This window comes from Carassius carassius, chromosome 45 (assembly GCF_963082965.1).
Source record: "Carassius carassius chromosome 45, fCarCar2.1, whole genome shotgun sequence".
In the NCBI taxonomy this organism is placed as follows: Eukaryota; Metazoa; Chordata; class Actinopteri; order Cypriniformes; family Cyprinidae; genus Carassius; species Carassius carassius.
In genome coordinates this window covers 18,503,667-18,522,607 of record NC_081799.1, presented here as the reverse complement: position 1 = coordinate 18,522,607, position 18,941 = coordinate 18,503,667, and the positions used below count along the sequence as shown (strand labels likewise).

The 18,941-nt window shown below is 40.2% G+C and overlaps 1 protein-coding gene across 2 annotated transcripts; it reads left to right on the top strand.

Moving 5' to 3' along the window:
- Positions 1-1,617: 1,617 nt before the first annotated feature.
- Positions 1,618-18,508, top strand: LOC132127176 (nuclear envelope pore membrane protein POM 121-like). 2 transcript variants are annotated; one of them, XM_059538864.1, is made up of 13 exons: positions 1,618-2,241; positions 8,509-8,718; positions 8,928-9,092; positions 9,245-9,325; positions 9,427-9,601; positions 9,763-9,854; positions 12,481-12,560; positions 12,939-13,066; positions 13,151-13,250; positions 13,338-13,706; positions 13,895-15,238; positions 17,836-17,937; positions 18,023-18,508. In XM_059538864.1, the coding sequence occupies exons 1-13, from the start codon at positions 1,688-1,690 to the stop codon at positions 18,115-18,117; spliced, it is 3,495 nt and encodes a 1,164-aa protein (XP_059394847.1). In that variant the 5' UTR covers positions 1,618-1,687; the 3' UTR covers positions 18,118-18,508. The 2 variants fall into 2 exon arrangements, with proteins under 2 accessions (XP_059394847.1, XP_059394848.1); XM_059538865.1 differs by having other exon boundaries at positions 1,943-2,241; positions 18,056-18,508.
- Positions 18,509-18,941: the final 433 nt, after the last annotated feature.

The following is an 18,941-nucleotide window of genomic DNA, read 5'->3' as shown; positions in this document are numbered from 1 at the left end:
TAAAATGTTGGAGCAGCTGGGTTACTGCTGTGCTGCTTATTCAAATGCTAAACTGATATCAACAACGGACCACCTGCAGTGCAGACGTTACCCATGCACTTTTTAATCTGCAGTGGCAACAAGGTGCCATGTGTTGAGAAAGGCCTCTGTAAATTAAGACCCTGACAGGTGCATCACTTTCTCAAGCCATCTGCGAGAATCTAATTCGGATTTTCAAACACATTTGGGGTTTATTGTAGTGTGTTTGGTTTATTACTATGTAATAGGCCTATGTATACGTTATTTAAGAATCTTATATAGCGCGCATGTTAAAGATAAACATTGATTAGCAATTGAAAGGTAATGTTACTCCCCTTCTAAAATAGTAGGTACAGTGATGTTACTGGAGATATCTATATTTATATACAATTATATTTATACAACATTCCAGGGGAAAAGAATAGCATTGTTGTACTATGGTGTGATACATGTCCAAAAATATTTTGGGGTGAACAGAAGGTGCCAAACACATTGTGGTTAGCAAACATTATAGCTAATACGCTAAGTCTGATATCAGGCCTAGCTTGGATGTATTTGAGCAGTCTGAAGGCCTCATTCATGAAACAGAGTGAATTTCTGAGGAAATGCTTTGTTTATATATTTAATTTGTAAATGTAACCATCCCACTAAATTGAATGGATTAGTTCACAGCGAACTATGTGGTGTTTTATGACCCAATGTGTCTATGTTTCCAACGTATCAACTTTCATTCTTCCTTTATTATTTTTATTACATTTTTCTTTACTTCTAACTGTTTCATGTCCTTACTTGTTCTAGCTTGTACTATTCTGGTCGATATGTAAATTATGTATAGCTTGAACACATCGCCTTCTAATGATTAATTGTTTGTTTCCTAATTGTTTTTCGATAAAAGGGTCTGCGAAACCCTTTTATTTTAATCGATTGTATTTTAATCGATTTGCGCCATCTAGTTGCCATGGAAATATAAGAGGAAGAAACGGTATGTTACTTCAGTCACACTGATACACCAACACGTATACAATAAAACTATAAAATACACTAAAATGCTTTCATTCATCAATTCACATATCAGAAGAAGCTACCGGTAAGTACAAATCAAATGTAAAGAAGAACAAATGGAAGTGTACTGGAAAAAGGTCAGTCATCTGAGATCTCTCTCTCTCTCTCTCTCTCTCTCTCTCTCTATATATATATATAAAATGACAGTATTGTGAAATTTTACTACTTATTATTTATATTTATAAATATATTTTTCAAATGCTATTTATTCCTGTGATGGAAAAGCTGAATTTTCAGCATAATTTCTCCAGTCTTCAGTGTCACTGAAATCATTCTCACATGCTGATTCTATTCAACTATTTATTTTATTCTATTCTATTTGATGATCTCTCTCTATATGTGTGTATGATTTTCATTTTTCTCAGGGGTTAAAATTGTGAGTAATAACAAAACATAATACAGTGAATACTATGTTTTTCTGCCGCTATTAAATATGTAATATAAACAGAAATGCTAGTGTTGCTTTATATTACAACGCTAGTGGGCGGTAAAACACTGTAATCAAATTAATTCGCACGCGTGCAGTCGCCAACATCATCGAGACGTAAACAACTCGCGCGGGCGCGGGGAATTATGGGATATCTTCCCTCGGCGGCGCGGTGCTGCCATGTCTCCTGAAGATAAACGGCGGCTAGTCGTTTTCTCTGCTGCGGTTTTCTCTTTATTCCTCCTTTTACTTGTTTTGAGCTACATACCAGCTTATTTGTACATACTTTTTATCTGTGTCGTGTCTTGTGTCGTTTATTTTCATAAAGCGGAGGAGTTGCAGCTCTTCGAGAGACTAGGCCTCAATCCTCGCCGTGGACTGAGCGTCCCGTCGGCTCTGCTGCGCTGGTTACCGGGCAGGACTTTAAGTGGAGTCCCGGCCGCCAGCAGAAACAAGTTACGTAAAAGTGATACTAGAAATTCTTTCGTGTCACCCAGCGATAGACACTTTGCGGGCTCATATCATAGAAGAGACCACACGCTCAGTGACTCGGTGTTCAGCCCTCGGGATATACTCATGGGAAGTTACCTCGGCAAGACTGAAGAAAGCCCCTCCGCAGCGGTGAGGCCCGCTGGAGGCTCGGGGGCTTTCATGCACCCCAGAGATCAGCTCCGGGAGAGACTCGCCCGACCGAATCATGCTGTGCACACCCCTAACAGAAGACTGTCATTCGGGTAAACTCCAATTGCTTTGTCTTGTCGCTTTCTCTGTTTAAGCTCACGTGTTTTAATAGGAATGTATTAGAGATTCTTCTGTTTACGCTCTAATAAAACATGTAGCGTGTATCAGGATCGTGTTTGTACACGTTTGGCATTCTCGGTTATTCTAACATGTAAGTTGTCCCTGTATTCCCTCCACGATTTGAAAAAGTGGGAGTTCCTGGAGCTGGTCAGGCGCACTGCTCCTCCTACACCGGTACACGTGTAGGGCTTTCCACTTAATATGAAACGGCATTGTGACAGCTCTGTGCTCGCACTTGCGTCGCCAATATCCTTATGTCTATTGTCTTCTAATACATAGAATTGGAAACACAATTAATTTTGTTTTCTTTAGTCAATGGATTTTTTTCATAGTTTGTTTATACATTAAGTCTTGAAATTTAGTATTTCCGTTTATAATTCTTATGTAACACTTGATTTGTGTTATTTATTGTGGATTTTTTTTTGTATTTATTTGACTTTTCAGCCTAGGTTTTTTTTTTTGGGGGCAATCTTGTTTCATGTTGTTCTATAGCTATATGAATGACTGACTTAAGAGAAGCAAAAATTAGATTTTTAGAAGGTGGTTCTTTTCCGCATTTCTTTCTTTGAAATAAGTGTATTATGCTTACCAAGACTGAATTTAATTTATCAAAAGTACAGTATTGCTGGGAAATATTATTACAGTTAAAAGTAACCCTTTTTTTCAGTCTGAATGTAAAATTTATTTGAATATTTATAAAAAAATTGTAATATTGACCATAATTAAACATTTATTCCTGTAATGGCAAAGCTGAATTTCCCGTGTCACCTAATCATTCTAATGTTTATTTGGTGGTCAAGAAAAATTCTTAATAATGTTGAAATGTTTTTGTGGGATTGAAGAAAATTCTGGATTTTTTTTTGTGTGTGTGTAGGAAGTTTGAAAGAGCAGCATTTATTTGAATTAAGATATATTTTTTAACAATTGTCAAGTCAAGTCACCTTTATTTATATAGCGCTTTAAACAAAATACATTGCGTCAAAGCAACTGAACAACATTCATTAAGAAAACAGTGTCAATAATGCAAAATGATAGTTATTAAGGCAGTTCATCATTGAATTCAGTGATGTCATCTCTGTTCAGTTAAATAGTGTCTGCATTTATTTGCAATCAAGTCAACGATATCGCTGTAGATGAAGTGACCCCAACTAAGCAAGCCAGAGGTGACAGCGGCAAGGAACCGAAACTCCATCGGTGACAGAATGGAGAAAAAAACCTTAGGAGAAACCAGGCTCAGTTGGGGGGCCAGTTCTCCTCTGACCAGACGAAACCAGTAGTTCAATTCCAGGCTGCAGCAAAGTCAGATTGTGCAGAAGAATCATCTGTTTCCTGTGGTCTTGTCCTGGTGGTCGTCTGAGAAAAGGTCTTTACAGGGGATCTGTATCTGGGACTCTAGTTGTCCTGGTCTCCGCTGTCTTTCAGGGATGTAGAGGTCCTTTCTAGGTGCTGATCCACCATCTGGTCTGGATACGTACTCGATCCAGGTGACTGCAGTGACCCTCTGATCTGGATACAGACTGGATCTGGTGGCTGCGGTGACCTCGGAATAAGAGAGAAACAGACAAATATTAGCGTAGATGCCATTCTTCTAATGATGTAGCAAATAAATAGGGTGTTATGGGAAGTGTTCCCGGTTCCGGTTTACCTAATTAATGCACCCTAAAAATCCTTTAACGGATTTGAATATTAAAAGCATATTAGTATGTTATGTGTAAGCCAGGTTAAAGAGATGGGTCTTTAATCTAGATTTAAACTGCAAGAGTGTGTCTGCCTCCCGAACAATGTTAGGTACAACCCGAATTCCGGAAAAGTTGGGACGTTTTTTAAATTTTAATAAAATGAAAACTAAAGGAATTTCAAATCACATGAGCCAATATTTTATTCACAATAGAACATAGATAACGTAGCAAATGTTTAAACTGAGAAATTTTACACTTTTATCCACTTAATTAGCTAATTTAAAATTTAATGCCTGCTACAGGTCTCAAAAAAGTTGGCACGGGGGCAACAAATGGCTAAAAAAGCAAGCAGTTTTGAAAAGATTCAGCTGGGAGAACATCTAGTGATTAATTAAGTTAATTGATATCAGGTCTGCAACATGATTAGCTATACAAGCTTTGTCTTAGAGAAGCAGAGTCTCTCAGAAGTAAAGATGGGCAGAGGCTCTCCAATCTGTGAAAGACTGCGTAAAAAAATTGTGGAAAACTTTAAAAACAATGTTCCTCAACGTCAAATTGCAAAGGCTTTGCAAATATCATCATCTACAGTGCATAACATCATCAAAAGATTCAGAGAAACTGGAGAAATCTCTGTGCGTAAGGGACAAGGCCGGAGACCTTTATTGGATGCCCGTGGTCTTCGGGCTCTCAGACGACACTGCATCACTCATCGGCATGATTGTGTCAATGACATTACTAAATGGGCCCAGGAATACTTTCAGAAACCACTGTCGGTAAACACAATCCGTCGTGCCATCAGCAGATGCCAACTAAAGCTCTATCATGCAAAAAGGAAGCCATATGTGAACATGGTCCAGAAACGCCGTCGTGTCCTGTGGGCCAGGGCTCATTTAAAATTGACTATTTCAAAGTGGAATAGTGTTTTATGGTCAGACCAGTCCAAATTTGACATTCTTGTTGGAAATCACGGACGCCGTGTCCTCCGGGCTAAAGAGGAGGGAGACCTTCCAGCATGTTATCAGCGTTCAGTTCAAAAGCCAGCATCTCTGATGGTATGGGGGTGCATAAGTGCATACGGTATGGGCAGCTTGCATGTTTTGGAAGGCTCTGTGAATGCTGAAAGGTATATAAAGGTTTTAGAGCAACATATGCTTCCCTCCAAACAACGTCTATTTCAGGGAAGGCCTTGTTTATTTCAGCAGGACAATGCAAAACCACATACTGCAGCTATAACAACAGCATGGCTTCGTCGTAGAAGAGTCCGGGTGCTAACCTGGCCTGCCTGCAGTCCAGATCTTTCACCTATAGAGAACATTTGGCGCATCATTAAACGAAAAATACGTCAAAGACGACCACGAACTCTTCAGCAGCTGGAAATCTATATAAGGCAAGAATGGGACCAAATTCCAACAGCAAAACTCCAGCAACTCATAGCCTCAATGCCCAGACGTCTTCAAACTGTTTTGAAAAGAAAAGGAGATGCTACACCATGGTAAACATGCCCCGCCCCAACTATTTTGAGACCTGTAGCAGAAATCAAAATAGAAATGAGCTCATTTTGTGCATAAAATTTTAAACTTTCTCAGTTTAAACCTTTTCTATGTTATCTATTTTCTATTGTGAATAAAATATTGGCTCATGTGATTTGAAAGTCTTTTAGTTTTCATTTTATTAAAATTTAAAAAACGTCCCAACTTTTCCGGAATTCGGGTTGTAGGTTATTCCAGAGTTTAGGCACCAAATAGGAAAAGGATCTGCCGCCCGCAGTTGATTTTGATATTGTAGGTATTATCAAATTGCCTGAGTTTTGAGAATGTAGCGGACGTAGAGGATTATAATGTAAAAGGAGCTCATTCAAATACTGAGGTGCTAAACCATTCAGGGCTTTAAGTAATAAGCAATATTTAAAAATCTATACGATGTTTGATAGGGAGCCAGTGCAGTGTTGACAGGACCGGGCTAATATGGTCATACTTCCTGGTTCTAGTAAGAACTCTTGCTGCTGCATTTTGGACTAGCTGTAGTTTGTTTACTAAGCGTGCAGAACAACCACCCAATAAAGCATTACAATAATCTAACCTTGAGGTCATAAATGCATGGATTAACATTTCTGCATTTGACATTGAGAGCATAGGCCGTAATTTAGATATATTTTTGAGATGGAAAAATGCAGTTTTACAAATGCTAGAAACGTGGCTTTCTAAGGAAAGATTGCGATCAAATAGCACACCTAGGTTCCTAACTGATGACGAAGAATTGACAGAGCAACCATCAAGTCTTAGTGTTCTAGGTTATTACAAGCAGAGTTTTTAGGTCCTATAATTAACACCTCAGTTTTTTCAGAATTTAGCAGTAAGAAATTACTCGTCATCCAGTTTTTATATCGGTATCGAAACAATAATTTTGGTATCGTGACAACACTAATGTTATATGAAGCACCATTACTTCAAATGAGTTATACTTGAAGCCTGCCCTCTGAGAAATCCTGAAAACGTTGTTATAAATTGAGGCAACACCTCCCCCTTTGCCTTTTAGACGTGGCTCATGTTTATAACAGTAATCTTGGGGGGTGGACTCATTTAAAATAATGTAATCATCAGGTTTTAGCCAGGTTTCTGTCAAACAGAGCACATCTATATTATGATCAGTGATCATATTATTTACAAAAAGTGTTTTCGTAGAAAAGGGATCTGATATTCAATAAGCCAAGCTTTATCATTTGTTTATCCATATTGCATCTGTTTTTTATTTGTTGAACCTCAGTTAAATTGTTAATCTTAACTTGGTTTGGACGTTTTTTGTATTTTCTAGTTCGGGGAACAGACACAGTCTCTATGGTGTGATATCTAGGGGAAAGAGTCTCTATGTGCTGAGAATTAGCTGACCTCTGTGACGACAGTCTGTCTGCTTCCTGACCTGGGCCCCAGTTAGTCAAGTATAAACACTAAGACTATTTGCCATATTTCTAGAGAGAAGAGTGGTGCCACCCCAGGGGGGATGAAGACCATCTCTTTTCAACAGGTCAGGTCTGCCCCAAAAGCTCGTCCAATTGTCTATGAAACCTATGTTATTCTGTGGGCACCACTTAGACATCCAGCCATTGGGTGGATGACAATCTGCTATGCATCTCGTCACCACGGTAAGCAGGGAGGGGACCAGAGCATATTACAGTGTCTGACATCATGCTTGCAAGTTCACACACCTCTTTAATGTTATTTTTAGTGATCTCCGACTGGCGAAGTCGAACATCATTAGCGCCGGCATGAATAACAATCTTACTGTATTTATGTTTAGCATTAGCCAGCACTTTTAAATTTGCCAAGATGTCAGGTGCTCTGGCTCCCGGTAAACATTAGACTATGGTGGCTGGTGTCTCTATATTCACGTTCCGTACAATAGAATCACCAATAACTAGGGCACTTTCATCAGGTTTCTCAGTGGGTGCATCACTGAGTGGGGAGAACCTGTTTAATGTTTTGATCGGAACAGAAGAGCGGTGTTTTGACCCACGACTACGCTGCCTCACTGTCACCCTGTTGCCCTGCTGGAGGGACTCTGTTGCCAGAACCGGACAATGTACAGGAATCCCTGAGCTAGACGCATATCTAGAGCCCTAACATTCTTACTGTCCTCAATTAAAGTTTGGATGCGTGTCTCTAATTCTGAAATCTTCTTTCAGCCTAACTATTTCCCTGCATTTATCACATGTGAATCCCTCATCTGCGACAGAGATAGATAAACTGTACATGTGGCAAGAGGTGCAAATAACAATAGCAGGAGAAGCCATTACTCACCGTGCTTGATGAAATATTCTTACTGCGGTTGTTTGATGAACTTGTGAACTGGAGAGCGAGAGGAGAGGAGAAAGGAAAACAGCAATAGGTTCGAATGAAAACGCTAATGACAAGCTAACGAGTGCTAACGCTTTGCAGGTGTACTGCACTCACGGATATAAAATAAGTGAACGATCAAAATTAATCTGATAAGATTGATCGATAATATCAGAAATATGGTGTGAATTAAGTTATATTTTATCACTTTAAAAAAAACAGAGTGATAAGATAAAAATTCTAGAGAAAAAAAAATAAAATAAATAAAAACAGCTACACGGAGCTACGATTTGCAACTGAAGGCCAACAGGAAGTAGAGAAAACATTGTCTTTTATAACATCCTTGCTTAATGAAAGTATTAATTTAATTACAAAAATAAATAAATAATTAAGGGATCATGGTTTCCATGAAAAATAATACTAAGCAGATCAACTGTATTCAATATTGATAATAAGGATATTTGAGCTCTAAATTAGCATGTTGTAAACTTAATTTACATAATATTTTACAATACTATTAAATTTAATTTACTTAATTTTTTAGCAAATAAATGGTGAGCATAGGAAGCTTTTGATCTTCTAAAATCTTTAAAACTATATCATTAGCAAGATTTATTATTATTTTCTGTGAAGGTGTTTTTGATTAAAGATCTTTTGAAGCACTTACCCGTTGATGTTTCAATGCCATTAGGGACACTGTGGGCACTGCAAGTCGGTTCACCATCACCCCCCAAAGACATTATCCCCTTCAGCAGATGGGGACGTCCCCCATTGGAGTGATGCCACCTGCAAACTGGGATGGTTTGCGTAAGAAGAATGTCCTCACCCAACGCAATTCACCTGCTGTTCACAGTCCGGTCACGGTGAAGATCGCCAGACCAGACCCCACTCGATCATCATTGTAAGTTGCTTTAAATTCTGTAGATTGAATGAAGTCTACAAGCATTAAAATACCTTTGGTATTTGGCTGTAGTGTAATTAAATCCTGTTTGGGATTATTTCTCCCCTAATACCTTGTCTATAGATGCCACAGTTACTGCAGGATTAAATTGAAGGGCTTTGTCAAGAGAAATTTGCTTTGCTAATTTGTAAATGCTACATTGTTTCTAGCTTCAATCACGTGAATTCCCCTGGAGCAGTCAAATCTCCAGGTATTGGAGCCCAGACAGACCCCTGCTCTAGAGAAGCTGTTCTGAGCGTGCTCCGAGAGAGCAGGAAGAGGGAGGTTGATGAGGAGGACAGGAGTGCTTCTTCTGGTCAGAAGAGCAAAAGGAGGTATGTGATGGGCAGAAAGTGATCAAATGAAAGACGTCACACAATCTTATCCTCTGAGTTTGGTAGGTTGTAACTTTCCATGGTGTGTAGAACTTAGAGGGTTTGCTCTTGGTTTTTGTAGTTTCACCGAATAATTGTCTTGTTCTCATTAGGCGACATGACAGCAGCGGAAGTTCTCAGTCAGCATTTGAGTCACTTCTTGCAAATGGAGCTCCATCTCAGCTTGTGCCAAAGTGGGTGACCATACACCTTCCATTGTAAAATCTGCCTCTATGTATGTTAAACATTGGGTTTTTATCACATTGTCTCTTATTACATTTCCTCTCCTCCTTAGACCAGGTAGTCTGAAGAGAGGGATGAACTCTTCTCTCAATGAAGAGTGCATTATGAAGCGGTCTCGCACCTCCTCTATCAGTTCTGTAAGTGGTGCTCCTGTTCCTAGTGGGGTGCCTGGATCTATCCGAAATCCAATTCGCAGTTCTTACAGTTCTTCACAGGGTTATCCACAGGTATTTCATTTGACCATTTTCTCATAGTGTTGCAGACTGAGGAAATGTAATGAGAAATGATTCAAATTGGTAGTTAGTGAGCATATTGATGATTATTGCTTTACGTTTTTTTTGTACAGTTGTGCTTTCATTGACTCAATTCTTAAATTTTGTATTTCCAGAGAAGAGCAGCATCCAGTCTCAGTCTTTCTCCTTTCACAAGCCCAGGAGGATCTCGGTGTCAGACTCCAGAGCGAGCTGCTAAGAAAGCAAGGTAGGAATCTTTAAATGTTCACTACCAGGGCATATATATATGTGTGTGTATATGTGTGTGTGTATATATATATATATATATATATATATATATATATATGTGTGTGTATATATTAGGGGTATAACGGTACATGTATTCGTACCTGACCGTTTCGGTACAGGGCTTTCGGTACGGTGCACGGTTCCAAACGAACATATTAAGTGGCGGAAGTCTCCGCGTTCAGCGCAAATCCCACCCTGCAGCTGATTCTAAGGCCGGTGACACACTGGCTGCGTGGCGTAAGCGTGGCGTTTCTGCTGCGTGTCAGTTGCGTGACGGCTGCTTCGTGTTTTCTGTGTCTTTACACACCAGAGTCGTGCCTGATGCTGCTGCTACTATAGGTGACATAGAGGGAGGCCGCCGACAGACCAGGATCTTGTCTTCATGACAACAATATCTATACTTCATGTTGAGCATAAATATAAAGCCTACTGATAAAGGACACCGTCAACAGTATTGACGGCAAAATAGACTATGTTTGACAAGTGCAATATGCCAGTGTGTCACCGGCCTAAGGTTTTCAAAAGGCATCACGTGAGTGTGAACATCACTACAACTAGGAAAAAAACGATTGTAATTGTGGCGAGTGGGGCGGGGCCGAGGGATGTGGGAACACGAGTGAGGCCGGTGGAGTGATTGGGAAATCCGCTACACCTGCGAACCACCACCGGTCTTGAGTCCCACAGAGGAGATGGAAAGATATAAAACTGGAGCGACGACAGTGAAGGAGGAGAGAGGACCAGGCCTGGGATTTTAGTTGTGTTTTGGTTTTTATTTGCGCGCACCAGTCGTCCGTGAGGGGCTGGTGCGCTGTTTTGTGTTTATTTTGTTATTAAAGTTTCATGTTGATTGTCCGCCGGTTCCCGCCTCCTTTTTCCGGATAAATATGAAGGTTATTAATCATTACAGTAATTTAAACGCAGCTCCCGTCGGCATTTAAACAGACTTTGCTCTTAATTCTGATCGGTCCAACGCAATAACGAAATCTGAGCAGGTCTAAAAACTGAAACTGTTGATCCTGCACTTTACACTTATAAGAAAGTGTAAAAAAATATATATAAGAAAAGTTATATATAGTTTTTAAAATGAGCAGGCCTACAAGCTGGGATTGGCAGTGCTGCACTGTAATCATAGTTATTTATTTATATTTTTCATTATATTTTATTATATGATATTGGTTTGAGACCAAGAGTATTTTATTTAGTGGAGAACTTTGCAGCATTATTTTATTTCTTATTCTTTTTTTATTTTATTTAAAAGTATTTTAAAAAAAGTGTAAACATTGTTAAAAAAGTTTATAGTAATAAACAACCTGCAGTTTAATGTTTGCATTTCTTTCCCTTACTGTACCGAAAATGAACCAAACCGTTACTTTAAAACCGAGGTACGTACCGAACCGTGATTTTTGCGTACCATTACACCCCTAGTATGTGTGTATATATATATATATATATATATATATATATATATATATATATATGTATGTATGTGTGTGTCTGTGTGTGTGTATGTATGTATTTATGTATCTGTGTGTGTGTACATATATCTCAATCAGTCTGGCGAGTAAACTAAAATATTTACTAGCCAATGGCGATTCAATTGCCAAGGTGTCCGCAGAGGGTTGCAACCGAACCAGTAGTCATTATTAGGGCCTAAGAACAAAAACGACACAAACTGAAATGTGTTCTTTATGATGAGAGGAACGTTCCCCTCAAATTTTAATGAAGATAAGAGCAACTTTGTCCGAACCATGGCATGCATTTTTCATGAGGTTTCGAGGCTGACCTACTTTCCATTGCAACTTGTAACAAAGAATTTCCCAGTGTGGTTCAATGAAGTAATTCTGAGTATGATTCTTATATTTAAACATACAGCGTTTCTAATGCTATAGGTTATTTTTTTTTTTCAGTGTAGTTTTTTTTTATCTTTTTCATTAATTTTCTACATCCATGCACCACTTTTATTATGCAATAAGAAGCTACTTTTTATGTCTTCATCTTAATACATGGTTTTATTTAAAAAAGGAGCTTTACACACAACCTTATCACAGCTAATGATAATGACCTGTATTGTTATACATTTTTGAAGTCTTGATTTGGGTGTTTACAGTGGTTTTACATTTAAAGGGGTTGTAAATCTAGTTCAATTAAATATTACCACGCCATAGTCAACTTTTATCAGGTAATTTCACTACAACAAAAATGTGGCTAGTAAAAATGCTGTGTGGCTAGTAACTTTGGAAAACCACTAGCCACATTGGCTAGTGAGCAAAAAAGTTAATGCCCTGTTCACTACCATTCATTGGTGTTTGATAGACCTTTGTGAGCTAGAGATAGAGATTTGTGTTCATCAAGGCTGATTTTTTTGTCCTCTTTACTGTCACTGCAATAAAGCAGGTTGGGTTAAAAGTTTATTTTGGTAAAGTGTTTCAAGACTCATGTTTCATTCTGTTGTGCTGTGCCTATAGAGTTGCACAGCTGCAAAATGTCTAATCGATGTCAGATGAACACAATTGCTCATGATTGTACAGGGTCTGCTTAAGACTTTCTTACGTCAATCTGTTCATAAATTGTTTTGTGTGCTGTAGGGAGGAAGATGCTACCTCACCAAGTTCTACTTCATTTGTGAAAATGGATAAGGTGGCCGCTGACCCTCCACCTGCTACTAGTGAGGAAACATGTTAACTCGTTCATATAATGCATATTTGATTTATTAACTAATTTATTGTAACTATATAATATAGTATTGATTCATGGAATAAACTAAAGATTATGGCCTGGTTTCACAGCCGGGGCTTTAGGTTAAGCCCGGTTTAATTAGAACATTTAAATATCTTTTATAAACGTGCCTTAGAAAATAAAATTACTTGTGTGCATCTTGAGGCAAAGTAATGGCACTGACATATTTTAAGTTTGTTTCAGGTAAAACAGCCCAGACATGCATTTTAATCTGGGACTAGGTTTAAGCCTTGACTGTGAAACCAGGGGTAAATGTTTTGCACAAGGAATGCTACATAAATTAAATTTTTGAGTTTATCTCTACCAGCTAAACTTACTCCAAAATCTGAGGCACATGTTGCAACAAGAACAACATCTGACTCTGGAGGTGGCAGTGGCAAACGTAAGCGCAAAATCCAGCTGGTGACCACAAACAGAGGAGATCAGATTTCTTTGGTAAGTAATGAAGCTGCTATTGATACCTATTTCCACCAGACATTTGCATAGTGGATATTCATCACTGTAACATTGTGTCTGAAGCCACCACCTCCTGAACTTGGCTATACAATCACAGTGAAAGATCTAGATATGGAGAAGAAAGCCACTCTCAGCCAGATACAGAAGGTCCTGGAGGAGCCTGGTATGTTCTCTTCACTCTCGCCTGGATTGGCTATAAATACAATGAAATGCTTGCAGCTAATTCTGTTACATTTATAATTCCTTCCAGAGCCAGAGATCCCTCGTCCATGTTCTGAACCCACCTCAACTCCGACTCCCTCTTTAACCCTGTTCTCTCAGCCAGCTCCAACGTCTTCATCTGGGACTGCACCTGCCGTGAGCGCTGCGCCCTCTCTGATTTCTCTCTCCACACCTGTGCCTGAGACCACAAAAGCCACTACTACAACTCCTGCTCCAACTATCGACCTCACCATCACTGCACCCCTCACTCTCACCTCAGCCCCCTCCATCTCTACCACACCAGCTGCTCCAACTGCTCCATCTACAAGCATCTCAAACCCTCTCTTGGAGTCCCTGAAAAACATGAAGAATAATCCGCTTCTCAATGCTCCCACTCTAATGGGCACTACCACTGCAGGTATGTAGAAATTGAATTACTGGTTTTATAGATTTGGGGTAATGTTTTTTTTCTTCACGATTGTTTGTTGAGTAGACTGTTCAAAAGAACATCACTTATTTAAAACATTCTTTATTTACATTATAATTTAAAAAAAAGTGTAAAAAATTAAAAAATTTTAACATGACCTTGTATGTCTCTCTATACAGCTCCAGCAGTGTCTGTGTCCAGTCTTTCTACACCTGCTGTTGCCCCCACAAACCCGAGCAGTGGAGTTGTCAAATCTGAGTCAGGCCTTACCACTCTGCAGCCCTCATTCTCTACCCAATCCTTCATATCAACACTTGCCTCCAAGCCAGCCACTTCCATGCCCTCTGCCTTCGCTCAGATCCTGGCCCAACCTCTTCAACCCACATCAAGCAAGCCATCCCTTGGTGGAGGAGGCAGCCTGTTCAGTTCGATTAATCCTACATCCACAGTTGCATCAGTCAATAGCATTAGCAGCCCCCTGTCATCTGGATTTAAGCCCATTTTCGGGGCAGCAAGCACCACGCCTGCTTCCACAGCAGAGGTCAAACCCACCCAGCCTACCTTCAAGCCTTTATTTGGCACAGGAAGTGGCATTAGTTCCTTTGGGCAGACACCAACGACATCAACCCCTGCTGCTCCAGTTTCACAGAACAGTGGGATGTTATTTGGTGGATTAACCAGTACCCAGCCAGCGACGGTGTCCACATCATCTCCCGCCCCAACCACACAAACTTCTTCCCAGTCTCTGTTTGGAAGCTGGACCGCAACAACCACATCCACTCCTGCCACAAATGCCACATTCCAGTTTGGAGCCACACTGACTGCGACGGCTGCTCCTACGCTAAACACCAACACTGTTAATGCTAGTGGCACCACCTCTGCTTTTCAGATTGGAGCAGCAAAACCTGCACCTGCCCCACAGGCCCAAAGCACGTTCACGTTTGGCCAGCTGTCGGCAAACCAGAACTCCACATCCACTCCATTTGGTGGGTTTGGCATGACCACCAGTACCACTACATCCTCAGGGACGCCCCCAATACAAACCGCTTTCGGGAGCTCAACCTTCACTGTACCATCAACCTTCCCAGCATCCACACAGCAGACCCCCGCTGCTTCGAAGCCTTTCACGTTTGGTGCCGGCGGTGGAAGTAGTGGCACATCACCATTCATGTGTGGAGCCGCTGCCAGCACAGCAGCGCCTGCGTTTGGGACTAACAGTCAGCCTACGTTCGGTGGAGCTGGCTTCTCTTTTGGAAACACCACAACCCCTTCTGCGGCTCCTGCCTTTGGGGCCTCCACACAGACCGTGGCTTCTCTCTCAGCCCCGGCTCCTACATTCACCTTTGGAGGGGCATCAACAGCCACTCAGAACGCTGCTCCGAGTACTCCGGCGCCTCCTGCTTCTGGAGGGTTTAACTTTGGGGCTTCGCTCTCAGCAGCACCGTTTGGAACCCCTGCGCCTGCAGCTCAAACGCCAGGGTTTTCCTTTGGAGCCAGTAACCCTGATAACAAGCCGGCTTTTGGTAAGTTTGTTTATATTGAGAAAGGTCAGGAAGGTTCTATTTGATATTGATGATGATATGTATATGCTCTCACATATCAGCACTGACTATGAAAAAAACAATAACATCTATAGGTTCATATCAACCACTAGTGTGTGTGTGTTTGTTTTTGTGTGTGTGTGTGTGTGTGTGTGTGTGTGTGTGTGTGTGTGTGAAATATACATAGAGCTAAGTATAAAAGATATATAGGCAATTATTTTGTGAATGAATGATTACGGTTTTAAAACTTGACATTCAGCCAAGTATGGTGACCCATACTCAGAATTCGTGCTCTGCATTTAACCCATCCAAAGTTCACAGAGCAGTGAACACACACACACTGTTAACACACACCCGGAGCCCGGGGAGCAGTTGGGGGTTCGATGCCTTGCTCAAGGGCACCTAAGTCGTGGTATTGCCGACCCGAGATTCGAACCCACAACCCTAGGGTTAGGAGTCAAACTCTCTAACCACTAGGCCACGACTTCCGTGGGGGGCAGCTGTGGCCTAATGGTTAGAGAGGCGGACAAGTTACCAGAAGGTCGGCGGTTCGAGTCTCGGTGCTGGCAGGATTTAAGTAAACCAGATTTAAGTAAACCAGATGGATAAAACTATACTAAACTACATAATCATTGCTGTTTTGTAATCAAATAGTGTGGTTATTTACACTTGCTTCATATTTTGGGTTTTAATACATCATGACAAGACCAGACAAAACCAGTGTGTAACTGCAGTTCCTCTGCCAATTCGTTTTCATCCTGATTATTGGGTGGCATTTACTCCTTTTCCTCCCACAGATGCTCCACCCAGCAGTTACCTGTATTACCAGATTTTGTCAAATGTGCAAAAACATGTATGGTGTAAATCGTGTTAAAAATTAGCAGTAACTTGCCTTTTGTGCTCCTGATTTGTGTCTGACAAGAGGTTATGATCTAGAATATAATTATGCTGCAAGAGCTGCTTTTTGCTGCACTTTTTGAACTATTGTCATCTATCACCCTGACATGCATAATGTTACAAAATTAAATGTAGTGATTTAGGCTGTTTTTGCTGCCCAGATTTTATTTATTTAGGACTGGAAATTACCTGAAATTTATTTAGCATTAATTAATTTTTATTAAAAAAAAAAAAAAAAATCTGTAGTTCTTTTTCTCAAAGACAGGCTGGATGATTTAAGTGGTGTTTTATTTTTTTTTTCTGAAATTCAATAAACTTATTATAATATATATATATATATATATATATGCACACACACTCACCTAAAGGATTATTAGGAACACCCGTTCAATTTCTCAATGCAATTATCTAATCAACCAATCACATGGCAGTTGCTTCAATGCATTTAGGGGTGTGGTCCTGGTCAAGACAATCTCCTGAACTCCAAACTGAATGTCAGAATGGGAAAGAAAGGTGATTTTAAGCAATTTTGAGCGTGGCATGGTTGTTGGTGCCAGACCTGAATTCTGCCGGAGGCATTCAGAATATGTGCTACCCAAATAAAATAATGACTGAAAGTAACGTTAAGTCTTTGAGAACGGGTTTCTCAAGACAGGTGGTGCATTAGACCAGGGGCTCATCTCCTGTTTCCAAAATGCATCACAAACTGCTTGAGAAAGCTGTAAACGAATTCCATAATGCACAAGGTGCAAACAACCTCACGCCCGTTTCACACATACTCCGTCTGCAGCGCGTATGCGTTGCATATGTTTTTTACGCACCCATGTTAATGGATTCCAGCATTCACATGGTTGCGGTCCGTCAGTGCATTCCAGGAGCGTTGCGTCTGCAGCAGTGCAGCGATCGTTACCGAGTAGCGGACTGCAAACGCATCCTGTGTGAAAGCACAATGAGTATGAGTCCGTACTCCACCACATACGAAACGCACACGGACTGCATACGTACTGCAGAGGGGGTATGTGTGAAACAGGCGTGCATCTTGTCAAGGTTTCCAATGGGAAGCTTCTTTAAAAAAATAAAAAATTCCCTGAAGCAAACCCGACGGCATCTTAGCTGCATCCATGTTAGCACGTCACGTTTGATGTTGAAGCTAAATAATAAATATTAGATGTAAAACTTATTTTCAGTTAAAGTTACTAAAATAAGTCCATACAATATAATTCTGATATCAATAAACAATATTTTAAAAAGCCTCAGAAAAACTGCCAAGAATGCCCACAATGGATGTCTGTACCTACAAACTTCAAACAAAAAAGACGGGCTCATTGAAAATGCGTGGTTTCCCTGGTAACGGCGGTATAGAAAGCAGAGTTCTGCTCATACACGCTACTTTATTAGATAAAAACTTTTTTTGAAGATGGCTGGTTCCCGTCAAAGATACATTCTTATAAAAATGTGGGAAATATTGGAAAAGTTTAAAAATCATATCACCGTTACTGGAAAAAAATTTTTTTATTTTATATATTGATTTTTTTTATATTATTGTCCAGCCCTACATTTAGTTATTAAAATGTAAACCAAAATTAAAAGATACGGGGAAAAATTAAATTTAAAGCTGATTTGGACTAAACCCAATAAAGCAGTCATTTTACACTCTCCTTGTCTGTCCTGTGTTGTCTTAGGAACATCAACTCCTGCTTTTGGCCAGGCCTCTGCAGGAATGTCAGTGCCATTCGGCAGTCCTGGAACCCCAGGATTTGGAGCAATGGGCGCCTCACCATTTGGTAAAACACAGTCAACTTCTAGTTTTTATTTAAATAATATTGCATAGTAGTTCTCTCCGTCTTATAAATGTTTTAATTCTTTTAGGTGTTTCACCAGCCACCTTCTCTATCGGAACAGGCTCCAAGGCCACTGTGCCTCGACGATTACAAGCACGCAGACAGCACCCAAGAAAGAAGTAACGTGGCTGATGTGAGTCCTGTCCCTTTCATTATTGTCATCTGGACTCTGCAACCACTCCTCCGGCTGTCCCACCTGCCCCAGACACTGCTATTGCTGCTGGTCCAAACACAGCAAGGCTCTCAGTCAGACCTCATCTTTACAACCCTCCAGACTGCAAGGGCTGGTCAGGATTGTAGGATCGAGGCTCATGGGGTGTTGATTTTAGAGTACCGGGCAGCCTGTCTCTGCTGTTGGCTGTGCCCACCGAAACTCATCACGACCTCACTAATGGAGTCTGTAAATGTCTGATGAGATCGTCTGGTGTTGGGGATGGATAGCGAACGGGAGTGAATTATACTTGAAAGAAAAAGAGACTTTCAAATCTGGACTCACACATAAATTCAGTCCAGGCCTGTTGAAAGGTCTTAATTTTGACTCTTTTGTTATAGTCAAATGCTCTCTATTTTAGATCCAGTGAATAAAATTTTTTTTTTTTTTTTTTTTTTGCAATTAGTGTAGATTTGTCATGCTTTTTCATCATGCTTAGCAGAATTTTTTTTTTTTTTTTTTGTTAAGCCTTCAAAACGTGAATGTTTCCCGTTTCATTTAGTTTTTTTTTTTTTTGAGCTGCATAATAAACCATCAAATTTTACATAGCTTTTTCTTCACATTCTTTTAAGAGAAGCACTGTTTATGTATCTGTTTATCATACATTAGATATCTGTCTAAAACCAAAGCTGATGTTTTTAGTGCGACACACCATGCCCTGTTTTACTACCTCTCCATTTTAAATGTGCACCTGTGTCCTAGCTGAGATGTTTTACTGCAGTCTGCCTCATTCGAT